This window comes from Anabas testudineus, chromosome 18 (assembly GCF_900324465.2).
Source record: "Anabas testudineus chromosome 18, fAnaTes1.2, whole genome shotgun sequence".
Classification (NCBI taxonomy): domain Eukaryota; kingdom Metazoa; phylum Chordata; class Actinopteri; order Anabantiformes; family Anabantidae; genus Anabas; species Anabas testudineus.
In genome coordinates, this window is record NC_046627.1 from 3,150,179 (window position 1) to 3,166,152 (window position 15,974).

Sequence of the window (15,974 nt, forward strand, 5' to 3'; positions counted from 1 at the left end):
GTAGGGAGTACTATGAAGAAAATGATGAGTAGATTAGATAGTGGATCAGGACGTCGGGGATTCAAGAGGAGTGGAGAAGTGGACTAGTTCAAGTTGAGATTCAAAGAGCTACAGCAACTGCAGCAGCAACTGTGGAAAAGAGTAGTGGAGGCTACACTGACAACAGAGATGACAGTAAGTCAGTCAGTGAGCAGCAATAGGATATGTAGGAGGACAGGGTGTGTTGTAGAAATGTTTCCTCTTCCTCTAAATGTTGTAAAATCTTAGTAGACTTCAAGGAAGGACTCAGTGTGATGAACCATCTCAGTTTAATTCGTACATGCCGGCATGGAGAAAACACCACAATCATGTAAATGTCTTCTGCTCTATCACCCTCTAACCCTCATACTTATACTTCTCAGGGCCCCCTCCACATAACATTCCTAAGGAACTAAGTACATGTGTACCTCACAGAAAACATACATTTCTTCTACATATAGGCTAAATGTTTATACCATAAATTCCCACTACAGGTCTGTTTTTTCACTCATGACCTTGTGACCCAGAACTCCTCTCCTCCCCATGTCCTATCTGTGAACCCTTGTCCTGTTTAATGTCTCCTATCTTCTTTCACACTGAAGTAGCTCTTTTCTCCTGCAGGTGACATGTGTTAGGTGTGTGGTAAGAACAACAGAAGATGACATTGTGATTTTTAGGGTCTGTAATGAGCCTGAAGAGATGGAGGTACACACTGGAGAGAAGATGAAAGGAGGAGCAGGAAGAAGTACATGTGTGTAAAAGAGAAAGAAGGTGGAGGAAGGAGTAGATGTGGAGAAGGTGGAGAAGGTTTAATACTTAGGGTCAGCTGTTCAATGTCATGGGGTGTGTGGTAGAAAAGTGAAGAAGAGATACAGGCAGGATGGAGTGGGTGGAGGTGAGTATCAGGAGTGATCTATGATAGAAGGGCGTCTGCATAGTGAAAGGGAGGTAGTTGAGTTAAGCATACTGCTGGTATTAGAAATTAGAATATTAGAGGGACAATTCAAATTTGTAGTTGGTTAGTATAATTGTACAGAAAATGTCATTGAAAACCCAACAATCCCATTTGAGCAAGAACAAACCTCCAACAGAACCAGGAGGAAGCACAACTTTAGGAGAGAGAAGACACAAAGTTAATGAAATGCAATGGTAGAATTTGAACGGATAGACAAGAGGATAAGAGAGGAGAGGAGAGAGGAGATGAGCTCAGGACAACACAGGTGGGAACAGGTTTGAATGTACACATGAAGAATATTTTACAGTTGGAGAAATAATGTATTTTTCATGTACCAGTACAAAGAGATTAACTAAGGGGACATGTTACAGTTTTTGTCTTTATTCACACCTCTGTCGTGAAGAAGGGTATTTCTCAGAAATAGGGTACTGAGCAGTTGCAGAGATGTGAATTTTTATAAAAAAGTTAACACATTTCAACCAACGGTGCAAAATACACAAACATTGTCACACTGCATGTAGAATATCACCATCACCATGACACGTAGCTGGTGAGAAACCTCACCAGCTACGTGTCATGGTGATAAACCTCACCAGCTACCAGAGTAGGAAAGTGAGAAAGAGCTGAGGCAGAGTGACACATTACTGGTTTGGATCTGCACATGAGCTTAGTTTGAGTTATTCAGTCAGAACCTCCTTGAACCTGCCTTTTCAGCTGATACAGCTGTTATCACATATTTGTTAGTTGTTATGCTTCCGTTGTCACGATTCCTCCTTGTTCTCTCTCTCACCTGGTCACATTCACACGTTATGTTGTCTTTCTTCATTGGCGTTCCCCCACCACACTACATTTCCCAGCATTCCTTGCTCCCTGAATCCTATTCCTGTCTCAGTTTTCTGCTTTGTACTCCTTGTTGCCACCCAAGCCTCTTCAATAAACCTGTATTTAATCTATTGTAGTGTTGTTGAGTCCTTCTTGTAACCGGTCGAGGTAACAACCCTTATGTAAGTAACTGCAAATTTTTGATTACCCTCCATCGAAATGTTTTAAGTACGACAGGAGCAACACTGACAGTTGCCCTTTAAGTAACTTGTTTGGTACTTTAACCCAATCTCTCTTAAAGCTAACCTACATGTTTTTGTACCTAAACCTAACCAGGTTTACTATTGTAACAGTTTTAACAAAAGAGAAAATTGAGGAGGGAGCTCACAACACGCAAGATATGACACTATTCAATGCAGGTGGCTTTTTTCCAACAGATGCAAAAAACAACCATGGCAGAGTTGGTAGGGTAGTCGTCTACAAACCCCAGGGTTGATGGTTCGATGGTGGGATTAGTAAAGTATCAACATAATTAGTTATGATATGCAGTGTTGTGACTAAGTGGCAGCTTGAGGCCCTCCTTCCTGTAAAGCAGTTTGTGGGCAGGTCCACTGTGAAATAAAGTCAGCGCTAGAAAGAATAGAGAAGAAAAGGAAGGACACATGTGGTTTCTGCACAGCAACAACTGTTTGTTCTCATGGCTTTATCTGTGTCATATGCGGCTTTCTTTACATTTTTCTGGATCTTTGGTCCAGCAGCAGATCAAGGTAAAGTATTTCTGCATGTACTCAGACAGCAGCTTTGTGTGGTACAAAGGTTTTAGACCTACTTAGAATCTCACTAGTACAGACCAGTTGTGCTAAATATTCATCAGAGGAAGTGTTAGTGTCAGTGTTAAATCTTATATGTACTGAATTACTAAATGTACTGTTGCAAGAAAAGTCATGACACTGTTTTAAATTTCCAGGTTTACCTTCACGAAAATCACATATATTAACAAATTTATTTGTTATGTATTTAAATGAATAAAACAAAGTGATTACATTTCATGTTTTTATTGAACACACAAATTAAACAGAGTGATGGTGGAAAACATGAAACAGTGTTTTAACAGTTACTTTTAATCTACTGGTTTTTAATTTTGTGTTCTTTGCAGCTGGAGTTTGTGGTGAGAGATGAATGTAGAGGAGTCAGCAGCAGGTCAGACTCTGATCAGCTCTGTAGAAGTAGCAGCTATAAATACAGTTCCTATTCTTATTTCTTCTTATAAATTCATCTTCTTTTGTGTTTCATGCTTCTTTGTGTAAGAAATATATGAACGTATTAGTTGTTTCTTGTGAATTAAAGCAATATTTACATTTCTTAAGTTATAATATTTAAGTTATACTATTTTATATTCATGAGTTTTAGGTGAAGTACAGTTCTCTCTCAAGGTTCAGTTCTGAACCACTGTGTTTACCCAGTGTCTGTAAAAAGAGCTGAAGCTGTGAGGGGGTTAAGTTGTACTGATGTTTAAGTGTGAGACCAGCTGATTTCTCCTGGAGACTCCACCATGTACACTATCAGAGAAACAGCATTTACACCACATTCAAACTCAAGCACAGTTGTCATACATGATGTTAATCATGGTCATGAACACAGTTATTGAGCTTTTTTTAAGTAATCAGACAACGGTTTGCTGGAAGAGAACTAAGAAGACTGATCATCAATATCTGTACTGGTTAGACTAAAGGTTTTAAATGTTTCACCTGTGACTGCAACACTTTAGTTTCCTCTGTTTAAGATCAGTAAAGGTTTCTGTGGTTTTGACACACATTGTGTTTTCAGCGTGTGACACGTTTTCTGAACAACGCTGTGGTGACGGTCAGTGTATACCTAAACACTATCTTTGTGATGGAGACGATGACTGTCTGGACAGGAGTGAAGAGTTCATTTGTGTTGTGATTAGGTTTTAGTTTTGTAAAGCTTAAAAATTCTAAGCAGATAAGGTTAATATAATGTTTGTTTCCTGTTTTACTAACATACTGTATTCCAGTCTTCATGTCACTTTTCAAATACTTCTGACCTATACGTTAATATATGACTGTGACAACGACTGTCTGCTCTCACGATTTAATTAATGTCTGTGTCATTTTGTTTTTTCATATATTTATTGATCTGAAGCTCTGGGATCTGAAGGTAAGAAGTTATTCTGAGTCATTTTTCACATTTAACACTGTAACATGTCATTATTACAAATACAGCACATTTCCTAGATATTATCAGTAGAAATATTCTTTAAAACATACTTAAATAAAGAGTTGCCATTAATGTAACTTGTGACCCACAATTATTGAACAAAGGGCTGCAGAAAAGTGATGGGGTGAAGTGGAATCAGGATTCAGTGTGTGACATGGCTGATGTACATCATTGTGGTGATGGTCGCTGTGTACCCAAAAGCTATCTGTGTGATGGAGACTATGACTGTCTGGACAGGAGTGATGAACTCAACTGCCGTGAGTATCCATAAGGAATGCAACAATATAATGTGTGAAGACTGTAGATAAGTTTATTTATATAATTCACTTGTTATTTGAGTTTTGTAAATCTTGTATTATAAATATGAGACAGTTAAGCCAAAGATTATTAAGTATATTATAGAAAGGTGTAGTGAACAGAAAAAATTACAAAGATTGAGTCACTGTTCAAATACTTCTGAACCTGACTGTATACATATATATTTGTATATGTTTTATACACCATTATACAGCCTTATACAAGTACAGTAGCAATATAGCATAGAAATCAGTTTCAAAACATTCCACAATCATCAATATCTGTACTGGTTAGACTAAAGGTTTTAAATGTTTTACCTGTGACTGCAACACTTAAGTTTCCTCTATTTAAGATTACTAAAGATTTGTTAATTCCATAAACATTGTGTTTTCAGCGTGTAACAAGTTTTCTGAACATCGTTGTGATGACAGTCAGTGTGTACCTAAAAGCTATGTGTGTGACAGATTCAGTGACTGTGTAGACAAGAGTGATGAGTTCAACTGCTGTGAGTAACTGTAAAAACACACACCAACATTTTTACTGCAATTATTTTTTCTTTTTACTTTGTAAAATTTGATTTAAAAATTAGAAGGAATTAAACCAAATTTTAATCTAATGTTTGATTGGATTTTTTGAAAAGCATATATATATACATATACACACATAATATATATGCTTATGATTCTACTAGGTCTATTATTACTACTACTACTACTCTCACACTGAGACATTGAGCTGGTATTAACTACTAGTACTAACTTGCTTATGGATCTTTATTCAAATAATATATTGGCAAGTGGATTTAGTAAAAACTTTTTGTTAAGGCAAACTTTTTTTTTCTTTTTTTTGTTCTAGAAAAAGATCTCCGGGTTGTATTAATTCTTATTATAACTCTTTCTGTGAACATTGGGACAACATTCAGGTTGTTAATCATTTAACTCAAACATTTACTTCAACTTTTACTAGAACTGTAATGACAGTCAGTCTCAGTCCAAAGCCTCAAAAAAATGTTTGGTGCTTTAGACAGAGACAACAATAAATGATTGACACCATAGAATAATAATGATATTTCTTCTTCTTCTCTTTGGGCTTTTCTTTCTACCCTAACACTAGCCAACCTCACGTCCTCTGTTAAGACATCCATATATCTCCTCCTTGGTCGTCCTCTTGTCCTCCTGCCTGGCAGCTCCATCTCCAACATCCTTCTACCAATATATTCACTATCCCTCCTCTGCACATGTCCAAACCATCTCAGTCTGGTCTCTCTAACTTTGTTGCTAAAGAATAACAATGATATTTATCGTGTCATATTGAAATTTGTGAACATTTCTACTAGACTGACTGTAGAGCTGCTGAACTTTAACTTTTTAAAACTGCACTGTTCCTCACTTTCTTATGTCACACTGCATCTTGAAGTCTCTCTGATTCTACTTGACTCACAGTACATGAGACTCTAGAAACTATGAGACTCTCTAGCTTAAATACATTTTGCCTCACCTCTACTGTGTTGGTACATAGCAGTGTAGTGAATAATAAAATAAATCTGATTAAATTTGGTAAAATTATTTTCTGAGAATCATCAGAAATCATCTAATTTAGTGGAAGTTTTAAATGTCAAATGTTGAGGGAGTGATTAAAACAGTGAGTGGTTTATTTACACTTTGACTAAAACCGATGGAGTCTGACAGTGAATTAAATGCAGTGTTGAGGCAGTTTCATCAGCATCTACATGAAAGTTAAACTTACCCACTATGATGACTTTATCTGTACTAGGACTAAAATAGCATTTCTAAAACTTTAGTCAGGAGTGTTACTTCAAACCTTTAACCTCTCTGATCTGTTTTTCTTCTCTCCTTCAGCCCAGATAACCATCACAGCAGAACCTGGTGAGACTGTCACTCTGCCATGTGAACAGCCTCACACCAGGATCCTTGCTGTAAAGTGGATCAGACCGGACATGACTCCAACAAATATCGTTTTCTCCCCACTTGACCCACACCTTTTGTTCAGAGAGAATGAAGATAACTATAATTTAGAGCATCAGCATGAATCTTTTAAGAACCGAGTGGAGCTGAAGGACAGTGAGATGACGGATGGAGAAATGTCTTTGATTCTAAGAAATGTCACATTTAATGACACCGGAACATATGAGTGTTGTGTGTCAGGACACAGATCACGACGTGTCAGTTCTCAGTTCATCCACATTGATTCTCTGTACACATCTTGGTTTATCAGGATCATCCACCTGGATGTTCGTCCATTAGGTGAGTTAGTGTGTGTGTGTGTGTGTGTGTGTGTGTGGATCAGAGTTGAAGCTGCTTCCTGGTTGTTGATGTTAGAGTGAAACATCACAGATCAGATGTTGGTGTTGATGAGACTTTGTAGAAGCTGAAAAGAGGAAATTAATAGGGCTGGGTCCTGTTGCATGCTGCACACAGTGCTGTGTCCTGCCCTAACAGTGGTTTTACAGTAACAGATGTGACCCACTGCTGTATCACGTTGTCTGGTGAACAGGGGTGAAAAAAATCTTAAAATGACAGAATACCTACAGTATATGTAAAAAAGAATATAAATAATTAGAAACATGTATCCACACTTACCCTACTTTAGGATATTTGAATACATCTTTAGACAAACACGCAGTTAAATTTGTTATTAAAACGTTCATGGTAGGTCCACACAGAGGACTCTTCTGCTCAAAACTTTACAACGTGATGAAGTGAAATGCTGTTGCAACAATTCAAGTGCTTTTTCAACGTGTCCTCCAGAGACAACAGACTAAAAGATTAATTCTAGTGAGAAATACAATTAGCATTAAGTTAACAAATAACCCATTCCAATCCCCTCTGTTCACACAGTGCACAGCAGCTTCACTGGTGTTGTCGCTGTAAATACAAGACACAGTTCTGTAATAGTTTGAGTGATCACTCTGCTGATGGAAGGTTGAAAATGACCCAAGACACACACTAAACATCAGACAGAGACTAACAACATGAACGTTCAAGTTGTTTTCATTATTTAAAAATGTAACCAGGCTGCTCACCATAATTCCTCAGAGTTTGGCTGTGGATGTCATCAGGTGTGAGACTTGTTTTAGCTTTGAAGTACCTGAAAGTCTGCACAACCTGTTGTTTCTCAAAGAAAGAGCTTACATGACAAGAATTATCTAAACTATTTTCAATCTGGAGAGCAGTGGTTGAAGTCTCCCATAATAAAATTAGAGGTCTAAAGGCACAGCAACTCAAGCGTCTAAACTGAAGGATGAGCATTAAGGCAGCGCTTACATTTTACCTTTAGGTGTAGACAAACCACAAGAAGATAAAATGGCAGCATGGACATAGAGATCTAAACATTCTCACTATAGCAGTTTTCATTTAGCGTAAATGTGCACACCCCCTCTCCTGCCCTGTTTAGTCGGTTTATCTTGGTGTATATCTGTTTATTTCCTTTTTCAGAAACCAGACTCCAACTCCTCGAGATTATGAAAAACTGTTTTAAAAGGTTGTCTGTAGCTCAATAGATGGTCTTGCTAAAATGACTGTACAGTACATTTGGAGTTAGATTTGAAACATTACAGTGGTGTGAAAAAGTGTTTGCCCCCCCTGTTAAAATATAACTTAACTCTGGTTCATCACACCTGAGCTCAATTTCTCTAGCTGCACCCAGGCCTGATTGCTGCCATACCTGTTTGCAATCAAGAAATCACTTAAATAGGATTTGCCTGACAAAGTGAAGTAGACCGAAAGATCCTCAAAAGCTGGACATCATGCCGAGATCTAAAGACATTCGAAAACAAATGAGAAAGAGAATAATTGAGATTTATCAGTCTGGAAAAGGTTATAAAGTCATTTCTAAAGCTTTGGGACTGCAGTGAACCACAGTGAGCCATTATCTACAAATGGCAAGAACATGGAACAGTGGAAGACCTTCCCAGGAGTGGCCAGCCGACCAAAATGACCCCAAGAGCCCAGCGATAACTCATCCAAGAGGTCACAAAAGACCCCACAACAACATCCAAAGAACTGCAGGCCTCACTTGCCTCAATTAAGGTGAGTGTTCATGACTCCACCATAGGACAGAGACTGGGCAAAAATGGTTTGCATGGCAGAGTTCCAAGACGAAAAACACTGCTGAGCTAAAAGAACATAAAGGACCTGGAAGACTTGCTGTGATAAATGGAACAATGTATTCTGCTGTGTAACAAAATATCCTGAAGAAGAATGTCCAAATCCAATTGGGATACTGTGGCGAGGCAGTTCATGCTCGAAAACCCTCGAATGTGGCTGAATTACAACAATTCTGCAAAGATGAGTGGGCCAAACTTCCTCCACAGCGCTGTATCAGACTGATTGCAAGTTATCGAAAAAAGGCTTGATTGCAGTTGTTGCTGCTAAGGGTGGCCCAACCAGCGGAAGCGTCAGCCCTTGTGTGAAGACCGATTTGGGTAAAGACCTGCGAGTCTACCTGCGTGAATCCACCGAGCAAGGACACCACAAGACGCAAGGTTTCCAACCTTTTTGCACTTCTTTTCTTCACTTTAACTCCCTTCCGCTTTGGAAAGCCTTTCTCTTTCTTTTCTTTCAATGTGTTTTTTAGCAGATTTCAGTTCTCCTCGGCAGACGCAGGACATGGCGTTCTCCGAGAGGACGATGCATTTCCCACCTGCGGCCCCTCACCCAGAACACCTCGCCGTCGGCCTCTTTTTCTCTTGCCCTGTGGAACTGTCAGTCGGCAGTGAACAAGGCGGACTTCATTCCAACCTTTTTTTACACACTCAGCCGCTCAGCTGCTTGCACTTACGGAGACCTGGATTACACCCCAAAACACGGCCACCCCAGCCACGCTCTCCACCGGCTTAGTTTTTTCACACACTCCTCGCCCATCACGTGGGGGGGGACTGGTCTCCTCGTAGCTGATGGCACCCTTTAGTAATCTGTCTTCATTAGAATATCATGGCTAGGATTACAGCACCGTCCGGGCCAGCTGGGGGACTTTTGTGATGAGCTGGATATGCTATTGTCTCAATTCCCTGAAGATGGCACTCGTCTCATCGTCTTAGGAGACCTCAACATCCACCTGGACAAACCACAGGCAACTGATGTGCTCGCTCTTCTGAACACGTTTGACCTGAGACTAGTTTCCACTCCTCCAACTCACAAAGCTGGTAACAACCTGGACCTCGTTCTGATCCGGAACTGCGCTGTGGACGACATCTGTCACTCCTCTGCATTTGTCGGATCACTTCTTCATTCAGCTCACAGTCTTTATCTCTAGACCGTCACATTCTTCCACTGCACTGGAAACATTCCGCCACAACCTCAGATCTCTCAACCCGGAGCAGTTTTCTTCCCTGGTTTCTTTTGGTTATATCCACCTTTAACACAGACGCAGCCACGGACAGGCTCTGCAATACTTCATTTTGCCCAGATAGTCTCTGCCCGATATCTACTAGATATCTACTAGACCTGCTCGTCCTTCAGCTTCCAACTGGCTCACTGACCAGATCCATGAACAACGCACGGTGCTCAGGAGTGTTGAGAGGAAGTGGCGCAAATCCAAGTCTCAACCTGCTCTAACTGATTATCAGGATTTGCTTCAATCCTTCTCTGACAGTGTCACCAGGGCGAAGACTGAATACTACCAGGACAAGCTCAGCAACACCACAGACACCAGAAAGCTGTTCTCCACTTTCAAATCCCTACTCTATCCACCCCCACCTCCACCACCCACCTGTCTCACAGCCGACAACTTCGCCTCTTTTTTTACCAACAAGGTGGCAGCCATCAGCTCCCAGTTCACTCCTCCTGACAATGACATTCTAAACCTAACGACGCATCTCTCTTTATGTTCTCAACCCTGTCAGAGGACGATGTATCCACCCTCCTCCTCTCAAGTCGCCCGACCACCTGCTCTCTGGATCCAATCCCCTCTACTCTTCTTCAAGCTATCGCACCAACACTAATACCAGCCATTACACAGATCATCAACACCTCTTTCACAACAGGCACCTTTTCACCCCTCATTCAAGCAGGCCCAGATTACTCCACTGTTGAAGAAGCCTTCTCTGGATCCCTCCCTTGTGGAGAACTACAGACCGGTCTACCTTCTTTCCAAGACTCTGGAACGTGCAGCCTTCAATCAACTCTGACTTTCTTTCCCAGAACAATCTCCTCAATGTCAATCAGTCTGGCTTCAAGAGTGGTCACTCCACAGAAACAGCACTTCTGACTGTTGTGGAATCCCTACGGGTGGCTAAAGCTGCAAGTAAATCTTCTTTCCTTATTCTTGGACAGACATTCGACCTATCTGCAGCCTTTGACACTGTGAACTATCAGATTCTCATGACTGCACTCTCAGACCTGGGCATCTCTGGATCAGCTCTAGCCTGGCTTCGGTCATACTTGTCCGAACGAACCTTCAAGGTATCTTGGCAGGGGTGTGTCTCTGACTCTCATAACCTCTCCACCGGTGTACAACAGGGCTCAGTCCTTGGTCCTCTTCTTTTTTTAATCTATACTTCTTCTCTAGGCTCTATCATCCATTCTCATGGTTTTTCTTATCACTGCTATGCAGATGACACACAGCTCTTCCTGTTCTTTCCGCCGGATAACTCAACTGTCTCATCTCGCATCTCTGCCTGTCTCTCTGACATCTCTGCCTGGATGAGAAAAAGACACCTTCAACTCAACATACCCAAAACTGAACTTCTAGTCTTCCCTGCCAGACCTTCAACTCAACACAACATCAGCATTAACATTGGATCTGCGGTGATTGTCCCTACTAAGTCATCCAGAAACCTGGGGGTCATCATTGATGACCAGCTGACCTTCATGGAACACATCGCCACAGTCTCTAGGTCGTGTAGATATGCCCTCCACAATATCAGAAAGATCAGACCCTCGCTGACAGAGTACACGACCCAACTCATTGTACAGGCGTTGATCTTATCTCGCCTGGATTACTGCAACGCACTTCTGATGGGGTTACCGGCATCCACGACCTACAGATGATCCAAAATGCAGCAGCACGCCTCATTTTCAATCAACCAAAAAGGTCTCATGTCACACCGCTCTTCAAATCTTTGCATTGGCTTCCTGTGGCTGCAAGGATCAAGTTCAAAGCTCTGTCTCCTACAGAGTGGTCAACTCCACAGCTCCATCTTATCTCAGTTCAATCATTCACGTCTACATTCCCTCCCGTCCACTGCGCTCAACCAGGGAACGTCGTCTGGTGGTACGAGCACCACACAGTCGACACCAAGGAAAACTGTTCATCTCAGTGATCCCATGATGGTGGAATGAACTGCCTATCTTTGCACGCTCAGCCACCTCACTTGCAATCTTTAAAAAACTGCTGAAAATAGAACTCTTCCACATCTTCCTATGCACTCTTGAAACAGAAAAACTTTTTTGATAGAACTTTGCTTTGATGTTTTTTCTCCTTGACTTAGATTTTGTTTGCTTGCCTTGTTCCTCACTTGTAAGTCGCTTTGGATAAAAGCGTCTGATACATCACTAAATGTAAATGTTATTAGGTTTATGGGGCAAACACTTTTTCACACAGGGCAATGTAGATTTTGATTTTTTTTTTTACCCTTAATAATAAAAACTCAGACAGACACTGACTCTGATTGGCTGCTGTCAAAGTGAAGAGATAAACCTATTGTTTCTCAGTCCAGATAAACCTCACAGCTGAACCTGGAGACACTGTCACTCTGCCATGTCGAACTCTCACACACAACACCACTGTCAGCACTGTAAAGTGGATCAGACCTGACCTGGAGCCAGAAGACATCTTTTTGTACCAGGACAGCTGGTTAGTTCCAGAACAGCAGCATCCATCTTATGTGGACCGGGTGGAACTGAAGGACCATGAGATGAAGGATGGAGACGTGTCAGTGATTCTGCAGGATGTGACAGTTAAGGACACTGGGACATTTGAGTGTCATGTTGTCTGGAAAGAAACAAAACACAGACTGAGCATCGTTCACCTGGATGTTAACTCAGGTAAGTTTCCTCAGTGTCTTTCTCTCTAGCTAACAGGCTAACAGGATAACTTTCACTCTACTCTGATTTTAATCATTATCTAATCAGGTGTGTTTGTTTTCTTTGCCTCCAAAGTCCAAACTCCAGCTGATCTAAATCTGTCTGTGGTGAGAATCCTCCTCCACCTGGTGGTGTTCTGTCCGTTCTTCATCTCCACTCTCCTCATGGTGTCTTTATATCAATGCAAACCCACAGGTAACTCTGAATCAGTCACTGACTCTCTGTCCAGGTCTCCAGGTTGAATTAAAACCATGTGATGACTAAATTATCTCATAATCCTGCAGGAAGCAATGAACCTGTTTCCTTGTCGATGTCTCTGTCCAACCGAGGAGGGGAGGACTTGGACGAACAAAATGATTATATCATGGATGATGTCATTATTGAGCATCGTTTCTGAGATCAAGTGTAAAATTACCATTTTCTGTGTGTTATGTTTTTCTTCTTATCTACTCTTCATTCTGTTTTTTGTGTGAGACTGAGTTTAACAAACCTTTTATATTTTGTCGATCAGTGGGATTCTCAGACTGTCAGGATGCTTGATCTGTGTGAACATTTCTCAGCGTCAACATGTGATGTGTTGCATTCATACTATTTACAGTCAAAGTAGAATAAAAAAATATTTGCTAATTCATTCTCTTTTTTTATTTATATTTTTCCTAACATGTCCCAACGTCTCCAGGTTTTAATAACTGAGAAATTGTAACATGTGATGAACAACTTAAATTTAAAGTTAATTGTTTTATAAACTACTTTATATTTAGTTCAGAGGTAGCCCCATGTGTGCAAGTTTAGCTAACTCTCACTGTGGAAATAATTTAACATGTTTGTTGTCTATCTACTGTATCTGTCACTCGGTGATATTAAATAATAAAATTAATAAAATAAAAGGAAAATATAATCAGTATAATCAGTAGAATAACATTCATTAAATCCAGTGAAGATCATATGTTACTGTGTAAACATTTTGTACAAACAGGAAAAAGTAATAAAGGGAGTAACAAATTTAAACTGATAAATAAAATGCACAGTACATCATCATTAGTTTATTCAGTAAATTAAATAAATGAACTTTACTCTGCAGTTTTTAAAATAAACTGATGATATCGTTTAGGATTGTATCAAATGTTACCACATAGCCATAATCTATATATTTATGACATTTCATTATTATTTAATATAAAATGATTATCTGGTCAAAATTATGTTTGTAAAAAAGTTCACTTGTTCGTGAATGCGGAACCTTTTCTATATTTTACAATAACATGTTAAGAAAAAGAATAAACCCTCAAACAGAGTGGCACCATCTTTAGTATGTAGCTGTCCAACAACAGTTGATCAATTCCAACATCATAATAAAAACAGAAAATTACTGCTCCACTAATGTTGTGTTAATGTGCTGCCATCTGCTGGTGATGTCCTGGCCACAGGTGAGTTACAGCTTCTCAATAAGACAATGGAACATGTCTACAGACAGATGGCAGTACTGTACATACTGAATGAAGACCAACAGTAAACAGCAGCAGTCTAACTTTAGGGTGGAACAATATTTTCTGTTTGAATAATATCTTATCTAGAACAGTTTAATCAATATTTAAACCTTTACTACGGTAAAGTGTCCTTGGACAAGAGACTGAACCCTGAACTGTGCCTTAAATGCAGGCTGTCAAAAGAACTTTCCTAAGGGGATTTTCTCCCTCCCAGTGTTTTGACTAACTCACTGTAAACTATAACAAAGTAAAAAAAGCCATGCTGCAGGATTCATGTTACTGTTTAAATCTAGCTATTCAGTTTTTGTCAAGGTTTTTATTTGAGCACTTCTTCCTCTAAAGCCGGATGTGGGAAGGACCACAGTGCAATTAAGTCAGAGGTTTAAGAAAAGGAAGAACACTTCTGGTTCCTGCTCAGTCAGCATCAACTGTCTGCTCCCATGGCTTTAAAATTAACATCTGTGTCATATGTGGCTTTTCTCTCATGTTTATGGATCTTAGCTCCAGCAGCGGATGAAGGTAAAGTTTGTCTACATGTTCTCAGACAGCAGCTATGATCTATGTGGTTTTAGAGTTTTAGAGTTATTTATCTGACTAGAACAGACCAGTTGCTGCTTATAATTCAAGAGAGGAAGTGTTTCAGTGTTAAATATTATATGTACTGAATTCTGAATTACTAAATGTACTGTTGCAAGAAATAAGTGATGACACAATATGTAAGTGAATTAAACACAGTCATGAAACGTAGTGTCTTTGAGTCAGAAGCTGGTCAGACTCTCTGTAGCAGAAGCAGCTATAAATATCTTCTTCAGTTCCCATTCTTATTTTATCACCACTAACTTCATCTTGTCCTGTGTTCATGCTTATATGGTTACATTCTTTTGGTTTGATGCTGGTGTTTTCTGTAACAAATGAATTGGATCAGCTGTCATTGTTTGTGTACTTCAGTGTCACCTCCTTACACCGAACAGAAACATTTGAACAAATCAGTTGTTTTTTCTACAGTTGGTTACAGTCAGCTTGTTTTGAGTAATCAGACAGTTTGCTGGATTAGAAGCAGACAGACTTAGAAAGAACTGCTACAACATGCAGGTGATTAGATGAAGGCAGCAGAATTAGGTGGTCAGTGTTTCTAGTAACAGAGACCAACCAGTTGGTCCAACTTTAACTTTATCCAGCTATATTTTTCTACTCCAAAGCTGTCGCTGCCTCTTCAGCAGTCTCAATTTGGTCATAGTAACCAGTCCCCTAAAAGATACCTAAACCCAATGTAAAGTACTTTGAGTATGTTGCTAAAGGAAAATTAAGTGACAAAGTTTTATTTGTTTTGGCAGATTTTGTTAGATTTTGTCCAGTAGTGGTCGATTTTTTAGTAAATAAATTTAATGTGAATGGAGCACAATAAACAAAATCAATCTGTGCCCCCCCGATGCCCCAATTGGGGCATTGAAAGAACAATTGAAGCTAATTGCAATACGACGAGAAATACAAACATTCCAATGCTTTTATCCAGTGAACATTAGCTCCTGGGAACTCTGCTGCAGCAACATTTTTGGATTAGTAAAGGTCTATGTGAGTGTTTTCAGGGTGATGAGGTTCTTGAACATCGTTGTGGTGACGGACTCTGTGTATCCAAACACTTTCTGTGTGAAAGTGTTTCTGTTCAGACCAGAGGTGTCAAATGTATGGCCTGCAGGCCAAACCCGGCCTGTTAGGGGATTCAATTCGGTCCGCTGGATAGATTTTGAAATAAAAAAAATGTATTAAAGACACAAACTCGAAATTATAATAATAAAATGTTATTCCTTAATATCCCCTAGGGGCGCTTCCTTCACCCTTTAACACAGTGCTTCTCAAATAGTGGGGCGCGCCCCCCCGGGGGGGGACTAGAATAAAGTGTAATTGTACATCCAGCACAGTAGATGGCAGTGGTGCTCTCAGAGTGTGCGCAGAGCGTATTAGCTCTACGGTGTTATTGCACCAAGGATGCGCACACACTACGACAAAGGTTATGTAACGCTTGGCTTCACTGTTATGACGGTGGGAGACGAGGAAAGATCGGTGTGTTTACTGTGTCTAAAAATGTTGGCAGCGGACAGCATGATGCCAAAT

At 40.1% G+C, this 15,974-nt stretch overlaps 1 protein-coding gene across 6 annotated transcripts; it reads left to right on the forward strand.

Annotated features, from left to right (window-relative positions):
* The first annotated feature begins 2,450 nt into the window (after positions 1–2,450).
* Positions 2,451–13,113, forward strand: LOC113168475 (CD226 antigen-like). 6 transcript variants are annotated; one of them, XM_033326661.1, is made up of 9 exons: positions 2,465–2,562; positions 2,952–2,963; positions 3,959–3,973; positions 4,138–4,290; positions 4,725–4,835; positions 6,190–6,594; positions 12,004–12,336; positions 12,463–12,570; positions 12,660–13,113. In XM_033326661.1, the coding sequence occupies exons 1-9, from the start codon at positions 2,493–2,495 to the stop codon at positions 12,770–12,772; spliced, it is 1,320 nt and encodes a 439-aa protein (XP_033182552.1). In that variant the 5' UTR covers positions 2,465–2,492; the 3' UTR covers positions 12,773–13,113. The 6 variants fall into 6 exon arrangements, with proteins under 6 accessions (XP_026225276.1, XP_033182552.1, XP_033182551.1 ...); XM_033326660.1 differs by having other exon boundaries at positions 12,451–12,570; positions 12,660–13,104; XM_026369494.2 differs by having other exon boundaries at positions 2,467–2,562; positions 2,952–2,995; positions 12,451–12,570; positions 12,660–13,102.
* The last annotated feature ends 2,861 nt before the right edge of the window (positions 13,114–15,974 follow it).

Bases quoted from the DNA above. Each gene is read 5' to 3' on its own strand.
- LOC113168475 (XM_033326660.1), top strand. From the start codon at position 2,493: ATGGCTTTATCTGTGTCATATGCGGCTTTCTTTACATTTTTCTGGATC. The intron at 4,291-4,724 runs GTGAGTATCCAT...TTGTGTTTTCAG, and splicing joins GAGTGATGAACTCAACTGCC to CGTGTAACAAGTTTTCTGAA. The intron at 12,337-12,450 runs GTAAGTTTCCTC...TTGCCTCCAAAG, and splicing joins TCACCTGGATGTTAACTCAG to TCCAAACTCCAGCTGATCTA.